We start from the raw sequence: 21,061 nt of genomic DNA on the forward strand, positions 1-21,061 counted from the left end.
TTCTTGAGGCGGGTGGAGCCTGCAGTCTTTGTCATAGAGGAGCGCTGCTTCTCTTCGCTCAGGGAGGGATATCTGCACAGGAAGTACGTTGGAAGGGAATAAACACCTGCTGCCCCCCCTTCCCCCCACGGCTGCTAACACAGACACAAACCACACACAACCACATGCGTGCTCAAATAAGCCCACTTTTCTTTTCAACTTTACTTGAACAATTGCAACTGGAGTCCAGCTGTTCGTTGTGTTACCATAGCAACATTTCACCTCAAATGGAGTATGAATCTAAGTGAACCATAATTTATTACTGTTTAAAATGCAGATGGATTTGCTGTTGCTTACATTACAGCTACTATTCTACAGTATAATGACATGATATATCGGCATGTATATGTGAATATTGTGAGATTGAATGAATCAGAGGGTAAGTGCTTTCTTTTGGTGCCATCATATTCTTACCTTTTTTTTTTTGAATTTCTTCTCCAGGCATGGAAGAAACGCTGGTTTATACTTCGCAGCGGCCGTATGAGTGGGGACCCTGATGTTCTGGAGTACTACAAGAATGACCACTCGAAGAAGCCCATCCGGGTCATCGACCTGCACTGCTGTGAGCAGGTGGATGCTGGCCTGACATTTAAGAGGAAGGAGTTCCAGGACAGCTTTGTCTTCGACATCAAGACTTCAGACCGCACTTTTTATCTTGTTGCCGAGACTGAAGAGGAGATGAACAAGTGGGTCCGCTCCATCTGCCAGCTGTGTGGTTTCAACCAGTCAGACGACGGTAATGGTAAGGGATTCTGTCATCATGACCTATCATCTGTTTCTGTTTTATCTCTTTTCCAGCTTGTTTTTGTCTTTAAACGATGAGAAAGAAATTTGAAATGGGCTCAAGTGAAACTTCTTATCACTATCCATTTTCTTACGTGGCGGCTAAGACATTTCTACACATGGTCTTCAGTATCTGTTGCACCGACCTTGAATTTAAATTGCCGTAAAAGTCAGTGTACACCAAATTGTAGTCGAGATAGCGTGGAGTGATGCTGAAATGTTGGTGGTTAATCTGAATTCTTCATTTCTGTTATAATCATCATTTGCTAAATAAGACAACAAATTACACTTTTATTTTTTTTACACATTTTCTAGACTTAACGATCAGTCTTTTAAAGTAGATACAGTGTATCCTATACACAGTGTTTTTCCTGTTTTACATAACAAAATACATTAACACTTTCCTATTATTAATCTCCCTCTGTGCTTTCTCATGTTATCTGAAACGGCAGGCATCTTATTTTTCACAAAGAGGTCGGCGAGCAAAGTAAACAGAGGATCAGCCACATGATATCATTGGCAATTGCTTTTTTTCCGTCATTGTTATTTGAGAGAATGGAATAAGAACATCACTGCCAGATAAATGGACACAGTGTCTGAGATTATTATTGATTTTTTTCTTCAGTTTTATTGTCAAAGGAAGCTGCTGATTTCTGCTTTTTATTTATAGGAGATTGCAAATTATTACTCTAGATATACTTAAAGTTAGTCAGGTGATAACCATGTTCAGTATGTGTTCTTGTTACTTTTGTTCTGGAGCCGTTGAGCAGGATATATCTGATCCCTGTTAAAGTGGGGCTGTGTTAGTCGTCAGTGTTTCACCTGCAGTAGGTGATCTGCTTTCAGTCTGTCAGGAAATGTGACAGGGAAGGTCAGCTAACAGCTACTCAGAAGGGAGCCACAGAATAGCAACATCACCACATAAAACAACTCAATCCTCACAAATTTCCCCGTGGTTCCAGCATATGCAGTAGTTATTTTTACGGAACATCACAGTTGTTTAATTTTTCAACCAAAGTATGTTTGAGTTATTCCATGCTGCCCAGCTTATCCTACGGTGATTAGCTGTTGCTCAAAATTCTGCTACTCGAATCCCAAAATAGCAACAACAAGACACTAAGAATTTGTAAAAATGTCTGGAATAGCCCAAAACTTTACCATCTTTTAAAGCCTTGCAAGAATAATAGCTACCAAGCTATCCAACATTTCTGACACAGCTCCTGATGGACTCAGTTACGTGGATGCAATGACACGTAGCAACACAAATGTTCTTCAGTTGAAAAAAATAGAGACAAAATAAACAACTGCCTGATTTAAAAGTGACACAGTGTAAAATTCACTCTACGTAATGTTTGCTCGAACCATTTTCCTGCTTTGAATTGTTTTAGATGGGGAAAATGAGCTCTTCTGTGGCATCGTTCTGAGTAGCTTTTAGCTTAGCTCCTTCCTCCAAATTCCTCCCTGCTTCTCCAAACTGAGAGCTCTCTCAGCTGAAACATTAGAAACACCATCCATAAGTACTTTGCAACACAACCCCACTTAAAAAAACAAAAATATCCTTTTAAGCTACCATTGATAAAGTGTGTTCATTAGAGATACATAAAGCATATTGGTTTAAAGTGCCTATAAGTGTTGACTTGCTGATGATAACCTTTGGATGCAGTAATGTTTTTATATAACTTGCTTTGGTCCTCTTACCTTCAAGCCTTAGATCCTTAGTTAACCTACATTATGTTCCACAAGAATCTCTTGCTATTCTGAAAAGATAACTTCTACAAACACGAAATAAAGACTCAAAATTAAACTTGGCAATACTTAAGTCTTTCTGTTAGCAGCGGTGAACAAACTCTTTTACCCATCTCTATTATCCGTATTGTTATTTATATGTGATCACAGATCCAATATGATGGTAGACATTAATGTATTGTCCAGTTGTTGTAATTTTACCTCCTGAAAACGGAGGATAGCATTCAACTTCCAGTCATGAAAACTATCATCAGTAGCATATGTTTCACTATAGAAAACCTCCTCTTTTCTTCCTATTATTGCCCATCCAGATTGTTTTCATGTTGTTGTTTTCCCACCATCTGGCAGCTGGTAGACGTTAATCTTTGTCCACATGGTTGATCATCTGTAACATGCAGTATGTCCAGGTGTGTAATTTAAAAAACAGCTGTGGACAATGTAATAATCCTCACATTATGAGAAGGTCCCCCTGGTCCATATTGTGTAATTAGCAAGGTCCTGCTATAGATCCCCAACTGTTTTTACTGTGACGAGCAGGGTGTGTCTTGGAGATGGGTTGGAGGGGGGAAAAAAGCTTTGGTCATGACAGCTGCAGTTGTGTTTTCAGCCTCATTTGGTCATATAACCGTTTTCACAGAAATCTGAAGTTCCTGTTCAAGAGAAATTTTCTCACTCTGTGTCCATTCAAATGCATTTTCATTAGCAGATCTCAAATAGTAGGAGGCTTTGAATTGGTTAACACCCTTGTTTGTGTAAGCACACCATTCTCTGAAAAACCACAAGCATCTTCCTCCAAGCCAAACCGTGATTCATATCATTATCAGAGCTCGTGGGTTGTACTTTACAGATGAACCAAGACTTATATTTGTTGGCACTACACATGAAAACTGATATCTTATGCACGTTTTTCAATGCTCTGGACAGGTTTAGAAATTTTATGCTACTCCTGCATTGTTTTTTTATGTATACTATTAGTTTGCTATGATGCCATTGCTGCTTGTGAAAAACGTCTCTTAAATAACAGCGCCACCAGTCTGTTTGTTCTGTGTTCAGAAAGCTGCGTGTCTTCTTCCTTGTTTCTGTTCCATTTTCTGCTTTTAATAGCCAAACAAACAGGACACGCAACTCAAGAACAGTCAAAATAACTAGTATCTTCGTTGTGCACCCTGTTTGCACAAGATGGTGTTCACGCCCACATTTTCCTAGGAATTATTTGTTGAATCCAATCTACTCTTCATTTGAAAAACTCCTGCCTGCTCCCTCATGTGGTGTCAGCTTGTTGTCGGTGTGGCAATGGAAACAAATGCACAGCCCCCTCTCTCTCTCTCTCTCTCTCTCTCTCTCTCTCACTCGAGTTCTTTCATCAGTAGTTGTAAATGTAGCTTCATATAACGAGTTGAAACCACTTTGTATTAAGGACATAAACATTTTGAATCAGTAATAACCCTTTTATGTGCATGTCTAACTAATAAAGAACAAAATCCCAAAACATAAATTTGCTTTAAAGGATTTTGAAATTCATGCAAACCCTTTACACTGGAAAAAATGCCCCTCCAAAAATAAGTAAAAAAAAACAACAAATAAGACGCTTTTGCTTGAAATAAGCAAAAAAATCTGCCAATGGAACTAGTGAAAATCGGCTTGTCAAGATTTCTTGAAATAAGATGTGATATTTAGGACTTTTGAGATAAAAGTGATCTTGAAATTAGCTTAAAAACCTCTTCAAATGTCAAAAAAGCTTGTTTCATGTGATATATGACTCAAAACAATTTGTTTTCAAGACTTTTTCATTTAACAAGATATTCATGATGTATTGTCTTCAAACAAGTCCCTATATCTGGCTGAAATAGTACTTGTTAGGCAGTTGTGTCTTATATCAAGTGTAATGAGATATTTGGACTAGAAATGAGACAAATATACTTGGTAAGACTTTGATTTTTTCCAGTGTATAACATTTAATGTAGGTAAAGATTATAAATGCAACATGGGTTCTGACAGAAGTGGCAATGATTATTTTCAGGAAAAGATGTGAGTGGTCTTGATCTTGAGTAAATACTCAAAACTTTGCTTGATGATGTTTCAAAGACAACTAAACAGCTAATCACTTAATCATTTTACAACTCATGATTGTAACAAGAAGAGTATACCAAAGCAGTGTACAGGTGCAAGTAGAAAGCCTCCTGGCTACTGCGGTCAAAATGGGGACAAATTCCATATATGATGATGTATTCTTGCTGTGTGGAAATTCTCAGCACCCTAACCCTACCCGTGAAAGAGTGCATATATTTCCTTGTTAATGCCAGAACACATGGTGCTTATGGAGCTGTGTGCTGCTTTCACTTTGGCAACGCATTAAAAGATAAACCTGTATCATAGCTTGCAGAAATCGTGTGACTATATTTTGGTCGTGTGACTCAGATATGTGAGGGATAATTAGACAAAGCCATGTTAAACTTCTTCAGCGGCAAATATATTTTGCAGGTTTTCCTCTTAATAGCCAGCTGCAGATCTGAATCATTGTGTCATCCAACAGTCTGGGAATTCCCTGTCTGGAAAAAAAAAAGAAAAAAGAAAGGGGGGTTGGGGAGGACAGCCCAGCTTTTTTAAAACCTGAGAAGTTAGTTCCTCTTATGGAAATGACACTCGGCACGCAGAGAGACACGCGAGTAGTTTTACAGATAGCATGTTTGTTTTCAAAGAAAAAGAGAAGGCGTTAACCAGACTGGAGCACAGCAAGCTGGCTTTCTGGATCCTGTTTCTGTGTTACAGCAATGATGTTTCGTGATGTGCACATTTTGTGCTCATGTTTACAGCTGCAGTGCCAGCGTGAAGTCAGACATTGTAGATGGGATTAACTCTGTTTAACTAGACAACGGCACATCTTAAGGAGCGCTGAAGTATGTGTTTGTCTGAGGATTTTGTTGGGATTTTATCTAACATCAGTTATATCAGCATCTTTATCTCAACTCCCCTTCTGGCAGTCAGTTGGCCTAATCTGCCACGAGCAAACTGAATCTCGCAACTATGAGGAAAGATAACCAAGGGCAATATGTGACAGTTAACTGTTTCACAATCGACTTGGTCATTCTGTCCCTTATTTTGTGTCTGTTTTCTCTCATATCCACACTCTTCCTCACAGCACGCATTCATAAATTTTGCTGCCAGTTCCATGCGTGCCTTTACTTTTAGGTTTTTTTCTTCTTTCTTCAGCTCTCAAATTAAAAAGGAAAAAGGAAAACACAGTACAAGGCACTTTGTAGGCACTTTTTTGTAACTTAAATAGTTTTCCAGTTGGATTTATGTAGTTTCTGTCATCACTTCTTAACTACACTTAGTAAGTAGAGACCTTTATGTTTTATAACCTATGCACTTCAAGCTGAATTGTGTTCAAATATCTCAAGCCCTTCATGATTCTAGCTAATAGTTAAATCATATTTTAAAATGATAATTTAAGTAGTTTTATAAACACTAATCTAGCAACGCCAGTAATCTTCCTCTAAATTAGTGTGTTGCATCACGTTGACAGAAAACTAAGGGTCTGAGGAACGAGCTTTTGAACCTTTGAGCGAAGTTGGATGCAGCACTCTAGAATATTGAAGATTTTCTGTAACACTAATTAATTCAAGGTATTAAAGAACGGCTGGTGAGACAAATGCATGGGAGAATGGAAAGGTATGGAGAGTCAAAGGGAAATCGGTTCAAAGGTGCACTGGAGAAAAAGTGTAGACTAACCTCTGATGCGGAGCATTTTGTGTGAATAGAGGAGATCACATATGTTGTGATTTGGTGATATAAAAATAAAACGGAATTGAGCTGGACTTTAGCCTGGTGAGATGAGAAACCTGTTTTGGTGGCAATTTGGAGGAAGGTTTGAACGCAAAGTGTGTAAAGAAAGATTACGTTTGGAGAGAAAAGTCATGGTTTAGTCCTGGATCTCTGTAGCTGTAGTTGTTCCTGTTGTACAGTTACATGGCGAGGTGAAAGTCCATCAAAGATCTGTTTAAGCGAAAAAACAAGTTCCTTTCCTGAAATGATCTTCTCGTCAGCCAAGAATTTTCATGCAAGACAGTCCTGCTTCTCAAAATGAAAAAGGGATATGGCGCTTTGTTAAAGCTGTTAAAGTGTTCTGATCGGAAATCAAGTGACAATTTCTTGATGATGTCTGGCGTCAAAGTTATGGCTAAAAAAAAAAAAAAACTATCAATTTGTGGACAAAACTGAGAGAGGAGACCAAACCCATTGTCACCCAAACTGGTGATGTCCTGCTGAAGAACATGAAATAAGTCGAGTAGAGACAAACATACAGATTATGTAAAAGCATCTCACATTCCCTCGAATCGGGCTCCTTACGCTCTCATTAAAAGAGAGCCTGGCTTTTCTCCTACCGAAGTGCCCTTCATCTGCATTGATTTTTAAAAAAAAAAAAGGAAAAAAAAAAAAAAGACTTCATGCCACTGTAAGGTCAGGTTTCTGCAGCCGTGGAGCTGCAGCCGCCATGCATCCCACAGAGTACTACTGGCAGCGTCTGAATCACTGCTGGAAGGTAGATATTTGAGAATATGTTGTGCACACACTCTGTCCAACAGCTTTAGAGTCAAAGAGCGGGAATCATGTTTGGGTTTTTATGATGCCTTTTATTTTTCATCAAAATGTATTTGAACTTAATAGCTCAGTAGATTTCTGCAAGAACAGTACAGTTACAACAATGAGTAAGAAAACAGGACAGCTGTGCAGACTGGTAACCATTCACTACAACAATCGGACTTGCTGCTCCAACACTCTGCTGTTGGGTGTTAGCACTGTTGCTATCAGATGACCTGGTGTGTGGCGTGTGTCTGCACCAAAAGAGACCCACCCCCGAGCACAATCTAATGAATGGAGGATCATTTTGTCAATCATGGTCTTTGTTCTGGTCTCTGCTGGCTGTTTGAACTCAAACACATGAATAATCTCAACTAAGGGATGAGGATCCAGCTTGTTAGTGGGCCTTGTTTTGTTTTATGCAGCACAGCTCTCATTGTTTTGTTTTCCTCACATTGTCTGTTTTGCTTTCCGTTCCTTGGAAAAGAAAAGAACGAAAGTTGCTTTTTTTTTTTCCGTTTACGTGTTGACCTTAAGATGCCGTGAAACTAAAAAAAATTGCTGAATTTGGCAAATTAACGTTGAAAAGCAATTTATTTTCTTAAATAACTTTCATATACATATATTTGTGTGTGTGTCCACATTATATGATGATTATGAAGTTGAAGTTGAAGTTGCCTTTTTCCAACCCAGTAAACATCTTAGTGTTGGAAAAATATTATAATCCACTCAAGACTTCCTCTTTTTATGCAATATAAATAACTTCCCATATAAAAACCCCTGTTTCTATCTAATCTTTTTATCTTTGATTTTTCATCATCTCAGTCAGTCAGAGCATCTCGACTGATTTAGCGTGTATTGTTGTTAAAGCTGCAGTCTGCAACTCTTTTTCAAGCATAATGCCTGGAACTGTCCGGGGATTCTGAAAGTAGTACATTAAATACCCCAATAGGAAAAAAAATGAGTTCTCTAGGTCCCCTATGTGTCCCGCTAGGTCCCTCCAAAGCCAGCAGGTTTGTTTACAAAATTGCAGACCGGACCGGTAAAAGGTAACCAATCAGGTTACGAGCTGGGCTCTGCTGCCTGTCAATCACCGATTGTGCACGCGCGATACAAGGTAGGCTCGTCCCCACGCTTATTTATCTAGACTATTGAACTTCATTACGGGCTAGTCTACTTACTGTGTCTTCCATGATCGCAAATGACAGGTGAGTTGATGAATGAGGAGTCGTGTACGCGCATCTGGCATGCACATAGACGTGCACGAGTTCTCATGTGTTTTGATGGGGCGGGACAGGAAGTTGAATAACTTTTTATTTTTCGGTTAAAAAATAAGCATTTCTTGCATTTTGCGACTACGGAGGTCACCGTTTTCAACTTCAAGCGTTCTGATAGATGATGTAAACTCTTAAAATGCCAAAAATTAGGACTTTACGTATGACAACAACAAATCCTGCAGACTGCAGCTTTAAAGCATACACGAGTGTCACGTTTTTTTGGTGTGTGTTATTTCCAGAATTGATTTGTTTTTGGGTTGGCTGGTGGCACTGGCGCAGTCCAGTCTCGGTAGGTTTTGTACTGTATTCGTCATACTGTTGCACAGTTACAGGATTTTTGTGGCCATGGCCTCGCAGAAACAGGCTCAGGCTGCTGAAAGTGAACTGCTGTTTTAGAATTTGTCCAGACTGTAATTCATTGTCCTTGACAAGCCTGAGCCTTCCCAATGATTGATCAGTCCAGTGTATTGAGGCAAACGGATGTTGCAGTGCGGTCAAATGGTGGTGCTCACATAATGCAATGGAGCACTCGTAGAGAGTAATATGATCAGAAAATACAACTGTGTTTGTTTGCTCTGCTATTGTCATTGGAGAATGATGCAGCCGTGTAACTTTGTTTAATTCGTACAAGCTAAGAGCCAGGACTCGGTTTTCCATCTTCCTGTCAGATTTCATGCTCCCTCGTAGCAGCTGAAAGTGTTGCTGGCCTGACCCATCTCCCCATCAGTCTAGCATCTTCTTTATTGAGTTATTGATGGACTGACAGAGCTGGAGGGGTGGCAGTCCACCTCCTCGCCACGGCTGAGGTGCCCTTGAGCAAGGCACCCTCACCCCCATGCTCCCCGGGCGCTGTGATGGCATCTGTCTCCATGAGTGTGTGACCGTGTGCATGTGCATGTGTGTTCAACAGGTGCCAACCTGGATGGGTCAAATGCGGAGGAGTCATTTCGTGTGGAAATTCGTGTGTACATGACAATAAAAGTGATCTTAATCTTGGTCTTATGTCAGTCTTGTGGAGAGCTCCCCAATGGACCCCACGATGTGGTCTCCTGGGACATGCTGTTGTGTGTAGAAGGGCAAGCAGAAACATTTAGGACAACTAATAGCATATACGTACGATTGGTGCCACCAGTGAAAATGTTTCAGTACTTTTTCAAGAAAGGTGGTACAGATTTCCAGATTATAATACTTGGAGGTTTTTTTTTCAGGGATGTCAGTTGCTTGACCCTTGTGTCACATGGTGGCCTTCCCCACCACCAGGCCACCCTGTAGGGCCTTGAACTGAGGTAAATGTGTAACACTTGAGCTCTGACTGTGTTTAAGTGTAATCTCTTATGAAACCCATTAAGGACATTGCATTTTTACTGAACTCAAAGACAGGTGGGCAGAGTTTAAATTAAATTATGTTGTTTTTTTTTTAAATGGAATATTTCAGGGATTTAATTGCAGTGTTGATTAAAGGAGTACTCAAAATTTAAAAAATTCAAATGGCCCCTCTTATTTTCAATTGGTCAGTGGTATTTTCTATTTTTACTTATAATTCAAGATCAAATTATCGTATGTTCTCATCTAAATCTGTCCGGACTGGGAGGAAATGAGCACCCTACAAAGAAGTTCTTGTCATGAGTGATGCAGCATGGTTCTAATTTTGGCCCCCTGAGACCAGCAGCTAGCTTTTATTAGATTATGGCCACTGAGCCAGTGAGACAGTAGGTGATGTATTATCAAATATAATTGCGTCTGAACTTTGGAGCTCTTTGACCCAGAATAGCCAAGTGTCATTCACCAACCAAAAGGGTCTTTTAATGCATTGTTGTTGACAGTCTTATGTTAGGTTCAAGCTGAGAAAGGCAATGAAAATATTTCTTTTTTTCTCTCTTTCTCACCTTGTTTGATGCTTAACTTTCAGCATGATTTAGTAGGCAGTTTCTGATCATGGCATCAGTTTCATAACTCTGAAAACATTGTCTTTGGGAAAGTCTCAGTGTTTGTATTTTTGCTCTTTTCTCTATTTCTGTGTTGTGGCTCTACTGCATCCATGGAGTTGTTTCCCAGCAGTGACATACATCATCAGGCCCATTAGTGTCAGTGATGAGCAATATACACTCCTCCATCAGCTGACTGGACCAGTCATCTTTCATATTGCTCTGTTTCTGGCAGTCGTACGTGCATCTAATCAAACATCTTTCAGAGAGCCGGAAAAAGCATTATCCTTTTCTCACAAGCATCATTCGCATTAACAAGATTACATTTAACTTTTTTGTAGAATTTTTCTCTTGGCTGCTTGGTTATGGGGCTAACTTGTGTTTTAAAAGCAGCTCTCCACACCGGCAGGGACAGGGGGTGGGTCTGTCTTTTGACAACAAATCAATATATCTACCCATATTAGGGGGCCTTGGACTCACCGCAGTGGATGAAAGCTTTTACAAAGCTTTTTGTGGAGAGGGGAGATGATGCCTAACTAGCTCAGGGAAAATGGAATCACTCAGAACAATGGTGTAATTGAGGATCATTGGGGGGAGTCCCTGCCTGTGTTGCCGTGGGCCTGGGCATCTCACTGGTGTCCACTGGCCTGGAGACGTCACAGCAGAGACTTTTTTCCCCCTCAGGCATGGATGTAACCTCATTCAGTGAATTGGACGCCAGAATACCGCACTCCAAGCGTCCCACATGCATGCTCACACAGCTCCCTTTCATGTGTTTTTCAGCTCAAATCCTGACTCAGACTGTTGCCCTTTTCTTAAAGGACAGGGTGATGCATCTAATTCTTTGTATAAGGAATCGGGGGAATAGAGGAGAAATGGGTTATCACATTTCAGATTGACAAAAAAAAAATCTTTGTTAGTAAGTCTTCATTTATCCCACTGAAAAATTTAACAATTGCTGATTCCATCTTTTAAAGGAACTTAGATAAAGACTTAAATATCTTTTGATATCAGGCTGTGTTGTGCTGAGCATTTGAACTATTTTTACATTCCATAGATTAACCAACTAAAGCAAAAAAATAGTCACTAGACTAAACATAATTCAAATATGTTTGGACTGCAGTGAAGCTCCTTGTTCCTACATAAATATTCACATGCACACCTTGCATTTACTGGACAGATAAAGAGAAAAATTAGCTTCAGCTGAGCATTTTCCCCCCTCTCCTTCTGCTACTGTTGCACACAGCACCACGGGTCGATAGATCAGTGTGCCGCCCACTCTCTACTCCTACAACTCAATGTGCACCTCCTCATTTTGGCCTCCTGCCCAGTCCATTTCCAACATCCCCATCTTGGATTTGTCTTTTCTTCGCATTCAATGGAAAAATCCGGGATGTCACACAGAAACAATACGACTGTAGGACCATGTTGTTCACACTGTCCCACTGTGCAAAACAATGGCCAGCTCAATAAAATCAAACAAAGCACATTGACCCTAGTTTAAAAGGATAACTTGGATCATGTGCTCTTCCTGCCATTTGCTCCCTGTAACCCAAAAAGCAAAGAGATGCTGTTTTCTCTCCTCCCATGAGACAGATCGCCCTTCTCTATTGATTAGAGCTCAGGCTGAAAGCTACTGACTACAAAACCATACCAGACTCTAAACTCTCTGAATCACATGCGGCTCTTTTATTTCAATAATAGTGACAGCAAAAGGAAAGGGTATAACTTGTTGGTTAACTTTTATTGCATAACGTTGCATAAGATGACAGATCTGCAGAAAGATAGCCCAAGGTGACTTGAAAAGAGAAATAAGCTTCTGCGCTTTAAATAATCAATTACTCCAATTTCTCCTGTCTCCAGATGGCAGGTTACTCCATATGCCTCGGTCTGTTGGAGCAGATGTGTCCGGCTCAATGGCTCCTCTGAGTGGAGAGCGCAAGTCTTCGGCACCCATCCACTCCAGCCAGCCCGTGCTGTTCACCTTTGATGTGCCTGTGCGGCACTCACACCGTAGCTCCCTGTCCAACAGCGCACCCCAGGACTACCTCCTGCTGCACCAGTGCATGAGCAGGAAGACGGAGAGCGCGAGGTAAACGCCATGACCCTCAGACGTCCTGTGTCAGTTTCCTGTTTTCTGTTAATGCAGGTCAACATACAGGTTTACACCGCTTCCTAAGCTCAGAAGCCCCAAGGGGTTAAAACTACTATTGTTGGGGATGAATTATCCATTTGCTGCTTGCGTGCGTGTCTATGTGCATGTGAAAGTGCATGTGATGCAGCATCGTGAAAAGATAAGAGAAGATTAAATTGAGGTAAATATTCTAACGTTAGTTTAGATAACAAAAAAGCTTAACTTTTATTTACAAAGATTTTATTTGATAAAGTGGTGATAAGTGGGGATGATTTTATAGTACGTGAATTTATTTTGCACTACTGATGACAAAAAAAAGGTAAAATAATCCAATTTCTAATTTTTATGTTTTGGGGTAACCCAATTTACCGTACACAGCAAAATGAAGAGATTTCATCAAATTAATGAAAAAATGCAGTTAATCAAATGTTGCTGTTTAACAAGCTCGTGTTTTAAATTGAGTTGATCAGTCACTTGAGCATGCATTAGTCAAGAGCTGGGAATATACACTACAGTGCCAAAAGTATTGGCTCATCTGCCTTTACTCGCATATGAACAACATCCCATTCCTAATCCATAGGGTTTAATATGACGTCGGCCCACCCTTTGCAGCTTTAACAGCTTCAACTCTTCTGGGCAAGCTTTCCACAAGGGTTAGGAGTGTGTTAATGGGAGCTTTTGACCATTCTTCCAGAAGCACATTAGTGAGGTCAGACACTGATGTTGGACAGACGTTCTGGCTCGCAGTCTCCGCTCTAATTCATCCCAAAGGTGTTCTATCGGGTTGAGGTCAGGACTCTGTGCAGGCCAGTCAAGTTCTTCCACACCAAACTGGCTCATCCATGTCTTTATGGACCTTGCTTTGTGCACTGGTGCACAGTAGTCCTGCAGGAACAGGAAGGGGCCATCCCCCAAACTGTTTCCACAAAGTTGGGAGCATGAAATGGTCCAAAATCTCTTGGTTGGCTGCAGCAATCAGAGTTCCTTTCACTGGAACTAAGGGGCCGAGCCCAGCTCCTGGAAAACAACCCCACACCATAATCCCCCCTCCACCAAACTTTACACTTGGCACAATGCAGTCAGACAAGTACCGTTGTCCCGGCAACTGCCAAACCCAGACTCGTCCATCAGATTGCCAGATGGAGAAGCGTGATTGGTAACTCCAGAGAACACGTCTCCACTGCACTCCACATTCTTTCCAAAATGTTTGTAGAAGCAGTCTGCATGCCTAGGTGCTGGAATTTATGCACCTGTGGCCATGGAAGTGATTGGGACACCTACATTTAAATATTTGGATGGGTGAATGAATACTTTTGGCAATATAGTGTATGTCGAGTGGCCAACATTTAGAGTTGAATCTATTTCAGTGGGCACAAGAACAAAGGAGCCCAATAATTATAAATTTATACTGAAAGACTCCTCTGAGTTTTCCATCAAGATTAACCTCAGCTCTTGACTTTGTGCCCATTTCTAGGTATCAAAAGGCAGTTTTAATAATTATGCCATTCAGCAGGTAGCCACCACAGTCGATGATCAATGAGGTCGAGGCAGCAATTCATCATTCCTATAGGTTTAGACTAAACTCACCAAGGGTAAAACTGTCCTCTCAGCCAAACAATTTGCTGTATTGGGCCTATGTGAAACCCAAGAAATTACACCTCATCATCAATCCAATCTGCTTTATGTACACTTTTCTATTATTAGCTTCTGTTTTTTTTATCCTGCTTATCAAGACGAGCATTTGGTGGCAGGATATGATTATTCTCAGAATAACCGCCCCCCCTATGTAAAAAGCCCCTGTGTAGCCACAGTGACAGAAGATGAGCACCATTAGTGATTGATGGTGGAAATCTATTTGAGATCAAACTACTGATTAAACACCGCATGTAATTTTAGATTAAAGCCAATTATTTATTTTCAGTTGTTATGTTTAAAATGGAGACTCAAAATAACAAATAAAAACTTGCAATGTAGCTAACCAATTTACATACAATCATCTCAGCAGAGATTAATATGAAAGAACGAATTGTATCTTGTATTTGCATAGGCCAGCTAAATCGGCCCATTACTTAACTAACTATCCAGAAATATCTAAGCTGTAGGACCGCTCTTGTTGGTACTCAAGGTCAAGCCCTGCAAAAGAACCAGAGTAAATGAGGCATGTCCCCAGGGTGCCTAACTGAGGCTGAGAAACTCTGGGAAAGTCGTAGCATTCGCCTCTCTTAACAGGAATGAAATCTCCTTGTCAGCATGCTGGAAACATAAAAAATAGCTTGTCAAGAAAATGCTAAAAGTAATAAAATCATATGTTGTTCAGGTTCTGGAGAAAAATATATGTTGCTTTTAAAATGTGTGCTGAAGCCTACAGTGCTGCAGTTCCCTCTAAAGTGTTATAGTGCCATCTAGTGGCTGATTGGACAAATACACTGAAATTACTTTAAATGCCACTGTGGAAGACATGGCTGTTGTTGATATTGTTTGCTGGCATTGAAGTACGAGACAGATGTCTGTGTATGAGGAGGCAGTTAGGCACTGTGAAAGTGGTCATAATAAAAACTTATGTGTATGTGTGTTTATCTTTGCTCATGTTGCAGGAGTGCCAGTTTCTCCCAGGCCACACGAAGCAATACGTTAGTGGGGAGCGATTCTCCGGTGCAGAAACTTTCCTACGGCTTTTCACACTGTCTAAATGGCAGGGATGCTCAGCTGCATGGCTTTTACAGCCTTCCCAAGCCAGGAAAACATCCCTTATCCGTGCATGATGACTCCCCCCAGGAGGCCTGCTATGTACTTCCACGGGGTTACAGCTCTGAGGCACCAACTCACAGCAATCTTGGTGATCCCGATCTTGAGAACGAGGAAGTCTATACATTTAAAACTCCTTGCAATGCCCTCGCCATGATACACAGTAATGAGCGATCACCTGACAATTATGACATTCCTACAACACCTGGCTCCTTCTACCAGATACCACGGACATTTGATAAGAATCACAATGCCTTGACACCTTCCAGTTCTGAATCCTCCTGTGCACCTCCACCCAGACCCCCTAAACCTAGCCAGGGGTCTGAGGGGCAGTGGGGGAGTCCCCAGTCAGCTGGGAGCCAGAATGGAGAGATGACGTCTGCAGTGTCAGTCATCCCACGCAGGAATACTCTCCCTGCTGTTGAGAACATCAGGCTCCACAGAGGTATGCCCACAGCAAAAGTGCTTTAACTGCTTTTTTACAACATCTCCTCCACCTGCTGCCTGGTTAAAAATAAATGAATAAATAAAAAAAGAACCCCCGGTTGAGTGATGCAGATCTTTCACCTGTTTCCTGTTTTCAAATGCAAGTTTGATTTGACCGGTCCACCTTGTTGTGCATTGCAGTGACTTTGTGCCTCCTTCTCCTCTCCCTCTTTCTGTCTCCCTCTATCTCTCACTTTACTGATTCAACGCTTGCAGCTGAGCAGAAACAAAGGGCCCAGTGTAGCAGACACTGCTCTGTTGAGACGCTAATGAAATTCAAGTCATCCTGCCTGGTCCAGAATGCCTCGTTCCAGGCTGATAAGCAATTAGAAAAAAAAAAAAAAACCTTTGCAGACACAGTGCATGGCCTCTCAGTTTGCTATGTTTGTTGCTTTGCCAAGTCCATGCTCAGGCTTCGTATAGCCAGAAAGAAGAATTGACTTGTGACTCTTGTTAGTGAGACCACAGGCTGTTCACACACCTGTGTGACAAAAAACTAATTATAGCCCAGTGAAGCACTTAATGAAATGTCGCTTCTGTTGTTTCATTAGAAACCCCAGTTTGTCAGGCTTTTTGTTTAAAACAGTTTCTGTTGTGATTGTCATACTTTATCTGACTCTGTGGGTTCGGCTTTGTGGTGTTTCACCTCTGAAGCATTGTTTTTGTTTCTTGTATTCATAGCAGGGGTAAATATCGATTTCCCTCTTTGCCTTGCTCCACAGGCTCTTCCTTTGAAACCAACAGCCATCATCGTCTCTTCCATTTCAATAACTCAGGACAGTCCGAGTCTGTCAATGATGGGTTCAGCTCCTACTTGGTGAGTATTCAGATAGATTCTGTCATTTCAAAATCATAAACTGCAGAGAAAGGCAATTCCCTACCCTTTTTACCCCAGCTATGTGTTATGGTTTGCTTGCATGGAGTCCAGGAATACTGAGAAAGCCATGTGACCTCTGTCTCTTTTGATACCAGAGAACCCAAGCCCCTCTGACTCGCTCAGACAGCGGCAATTCAGATGACAACTATGTGCCCATGAATCCTGGCTCCTCACCACTCAGTGCTGCCCAGGCAGACAGTCCTAAGAATATCTACATTCCTATGAGCCCTGGGCCACATCACTTTGATTTCCCAGGATTCTCTGCAACATTACCTGCCCGTAAGGGGAGCAGTGCCTCTTTGTGTCACAGGCCCAGTCGTCTCAGTGACGTTACACCACCACCCATCAACCGCAACCTCAAACCTAACAGAAAAAGTGAGTTTATAGCTGTAGAATTTTTACTGATTTAAATGCATGTGCTTATTTTCAGCTTTACAATGTGAATTATTGTTTGTATACAGATAGTATACTTATTTTTCTCTTGTTTTCCACAGCGAAACCAACACCTCTTGATTTGAAGAACAATGGGATCATTGATGAGCTGCCATTTAAGAGCCCTGTTACTATGTCCTGGACACGGCCCATGTGAGTCTTATATCAGTCATTCCAGATGTATTACCCACAGCTACTCATGCATTCACACGCAGTTTGATGGTAAACATTATCACAGTGTTTTGTATGTGCCTGAGATATTCACAGTCCTAGTCCTTTCTGTGTGCTTCAGGCCTACTATGAACACCATGTCCTCTCAGCATTGTCGACCCATCTCTACACAAAGCATCACCAGCACTGACTCTGCAGACAGTGAGGAGAATTATGTGGCTATGGTAAGTCCCAGAAGCTGAAGGGAGGAGATCAGGACAGTACGATGCGTTCTCTGCATCGTGTTGTTGTTTGCTTCACTTACTCACTGTACCCTGTGTGAGTGAAACCTCCTTACTGTCCCATTAGCAGAACCCAGCATCTACCTCCCCGGCCGTGAGTGGCACCAGCAGCCCAGCCCCTCGGAAGTGTGGTAACGTGGACTACTTAGCACTGGACTTCCAGCCTGGCTCACCCAGCCCACACAGAAAAGTAATCAGATTATTCTGTTTGTGACAGTATTTAGTGTCAACTCCAGGCCAAAATCTCAAGTCTGTTTTATTTCTAATTTCACAGCCCTCTACATCCTCTGTGACATCCGATGAGAAGGTGGACTATGTGCAAGTTGACAAGGAAAAGACCCAAGCTCTGCAAAGCACGATGCAGGAGTGGACTGATGTGCGGCAGTCTTCTGAACCTGCCAAGGGAGTCAAGTCTTGACAATGACTTACACAAAAATGACCAAAATACTTAACTAAAATCTTAAGTCAAGCATCTCCAGTATCATGTTTCTATCATGACCACAAATATTGTTTAGGCTTGTTTAAGACTGAAATATTTGGGCAAAAAGCCATAACTTATCCTATGCCTGTTGACTCTGTGAGGATTGTTACTGCGGTGCACTGCTAGCATGCAGGATACCATCCCATACAGGTAAAGTGCCCTGCCAAAGCTTCTAATACAGACTGTTAGAATAGTGTTACAACAATATATCATCGACACTTTCATTTCATTCTTTAGAAATAGATTGTTTGATCAAAGCTGTCCCACCATTCCTCTGCAACAGTTAATTTTGTTTGCATCTAGTTGGTAATTTACTCAACTGCTGCCATTTAAAAGAGCAACATTGACTAACTGATCGATAACCATATTAATATACTGCGAGAGTAGTCTCACGAATGCCAAGATGCACTCCAATTCTGGCATGCAGGCTGACTTTCTATTTTCACTTTAATCTATCATTTGTGCTGAGTCTCTAAGAAGCAGCGAAGAGATTATTTTCACTGCGGGCAATCATTTCAGCTTAGCAGTGCATGTCTGGTAAGAATATAGCCATACAAATATGCAAAAGCCTTTGTCAGATGCCTTAATGGTAACTGTACATGACTGTTGCCTTGGTTTCAATTAAGTATGAGCCAAAATCATATTTAAGAGCTGTCAGGCTGGATGGCAGGCCAATTATTTAAGTGCAGTTACCAAAACGGCAAGGCCTGGATTTACAGAATGATGGAAATAAGACACACAGGACAAAAAGACATCATGTTACCGTGTAGGTTTGTCTTCAGAGCTCACTTTAGGTAATATTCCAAGACATTTCAATGTAAATGTGCACTGACAGAGAAAAGTGAGTTGGTGGAAGTAAAAATAAAGTAGGAGGTGTGCTTTCAAAGTACTCCATCTCTCTTGAGATCTTGAACACAAGGTAAGTGGAGGAGAGTATTTCCAGAATGCAGCCATCCTCTGATCTGTCTTCAGGCATGATAGGCGACACACTACAGCTTTATCTCTGAAGAGTAATTGTATGTAAATTATTAATAAAAAAAAAAACATACTGAAGTGCATCTCGTTGACTGTTTTTGACATTTTATGCAGTTGTCTGAAACAAAAAATGCACTACAGTAATGAGACATGGCGACATGCCACACAGAAGATTTGCCAGTGATCATATTCACTTCAGATAAACTCTTCTATTTCTTTCATTTGCCTTATTTTAATTTCAGTTTGGACTGTATATTTAGCCTTGGAGAAACTGAATTATTCAAGGAAGGACCACTGAATGATAATTTCCTCGTTCAGGTTGAGTCCAGTATTTCATTGTGGGCTGGAACCACTGAGGAGTGAACCCAATTTGATCTTTATAAGAACAGTATGGCCATGAATGATGTTATTATTTGCTTTCTAATGTTTTTCTACAGTTTTTACTGCTTTTTGTATTCTTTTTAATCACCATTTTTTTACTGATACATGTAAGCAAGTGTTCCACACAAAGACAAGATCAGGCTAAATTAAGCAAAGTGTGTTGCAGAGGTGGTAAATTCAGTTTAAATTTCCAAAATGTCTACGATCTGTTCATGAAATCAGACAGCTGGCAGTTTCAGTTGAGCTGGCAAAAGCATTCCCGAATGAACTGTGATTCTCAAAAACCAAGAGAGGGAAGAAAAGTTTGAAGAAGAGCTCGTCTACCTGTCATTCTCTGAAAAGAAATGGATGTGTAATTTATTAGCTGGAGAGGGCCACTGTAAGCAGGAGAGCTGTGTATGTGTTGTGGTAGATTGTGAGTTGTAGGATGTTAAATGACAGCCTGACTGGGTGAGACTGAAAACATTGCTCAGATCTACTGTCAGACAGTCACTGGGTTGACGTACTGTACTTGTAGAGATCATTTTTTAACCACTGTTATTGCTACTACTGTAAAGCATTTGCCGATTGCTTGTGTGTTAATTTATTAATTTATTGTGTGTTGCAGTTGATAATTGTAAACAAACAAGGAAAATGTCTCTTGACTAACATTGATGTATGCAAAATGTCTTCTTTTTTTTTTTAATGGAAACAATATGAGAAACTATGCCAGTGTGGTTTTAATGTGGTACAGTTAATTTGGGATACACAAGATGACGCCATTCCTGTATTATGGTAGACTTAAACTGTGGACATAGAATAAATCAAGAAGTGAAAGTCTGGTGTCGAAGTTCCTCTTTGGACTGAAAACAAATCCCTGTATTCTGGCAGCAACTGTACAAGTAATCTCCTTTCAGTCACACAGTTTTCTTTGAAGATTTACAGTCGTTCATTCACATAAGTATTGTGCTTCGGAGCAGATCCTAATCACTTTTTACTTCACTTTTAATTTTTACTCTATATAGCTTTCATTTTCTTAGAAAACATGTATTTCCATACCGTCATACATTTTATAAAATCAATGGCTACCCAATGGGATGTCAATCAATGACATTATTCTGAAAATAATAATCTCTACTTATACTTTCTGCTCTTTCGGTATACTTTACAGCTAGTTCTAAATAACATTTACATGAATTACATTTAAATAAATTAACTTAACTGCACCAGAAAGGATCTGAGCATTTTCATCCATGGTAATGGAAACAAAGACATGCTATGTGCTGCCCCCTGTGGTGTAAGACAGCAGCTACATGTTGGCACTGATGAACTACAACATACTCATGTTCACATGGGTTTTTACACAACTGACAGTAGGTGGTCATAAGATACCCACAATTACTGTTTTTTTTTTTTTTTTAACTGTGATGTCTTTTCATACTAAAATATAGACGTATCTATTCCAACACTTTTATTCCTGATACCCAGGGAAAGATGCCAAAATTCACACTGACCTCACAAGACCGAATGCTGTGAGGTGATTTAATAAAAATGTCATTTCTTTGTCAACTAAGAGCCCAGTTACAGATGAACTGAATAATTCAGAGAAGCAGCTGTGACGCATATGGACATCCACCCAAGATTTGTGTATGTTTCCTTGTGCAATGTTTTAATTGTTCTTTTCTTTGGTGAAGTAATTAGACAGGTCTTAGTGTGCTAAAAGATTGCACCAAAAACCTAGAATCAACCAACTGGTGACCACATGTTC

At 40.6% G+C, this 21,061-nt stretch overlaps 1 protein-coding gene across 2 annotated transcripts in view; it reads left to right on the forward strand.

Moving 5' to 3' along the window:
* gab2 (GRB2-associated binding protein 2) overlaps window positions 1-20,133 on the forward strand; it is a 33,030-nt gene extending 12,897 nt beyond the window's left edge. Inside the window, exons 2-10 of one of the 2 annotated variants that reach the window (XM_075472890.1) lie at window positions 481-781; window positions 12,215-12,443; window positions 15,080-15,675; window positions 16,439-16,533; window positions 16,689-16,968; window positions 17,088-17,178; window positions 17,318-17,420; window positions 17,545-17,667; window positions 17,752-20,133. In XM_075472890.1, coding sequence (XP_075329005.1) covers window positions 481-781; window positions 12,215-12,443; window positions 15,080-15,675; window positions 16,439-16,533; window positions 16,689-16,968; window positions 17,088-17,178; window positions 17,318-17,420; window positions 17,545-17,667; window positions 17,752-17,895 — 1,962 coding nt within the window. In that variant the 3' untranslated portion in view covers window positions 17,896-20,133. The remainder of the gene's footprint in view (window positions 1-480; window positions 782-12,214; window positions 12,444-15,079; window positions 15,676-16,438; window positions 16,534-16,688; window positions 16,969-17,087; window positions 17,179-17,317; window positions 17,421-17,544; window positions 17,668-17,751) is intronic. The other variant, XM_075472891.1, reaches the window with a different exon arrangement.
* Window positions 20,134-21,061: the final 928 nt, after the last annotated feature.

The sequence above is a fragment of the Odontesthes bonariensis genome, chromosome 9 (assembly GCF_027942865.1).
Source record: "Odontesthes bonariensis isolate fOdoBon6 chromosome 9, fOdoBon6.hap1, whole genome shotgun sequence".
Classification (NCBI taxonomy): domain Eukaryota; kingdom Metazoa; phylum Chordata; class Actinopteri; order Atheriniformes; family Atherinopsidae; genus Odontesthes; species Odontesthes bonariensis.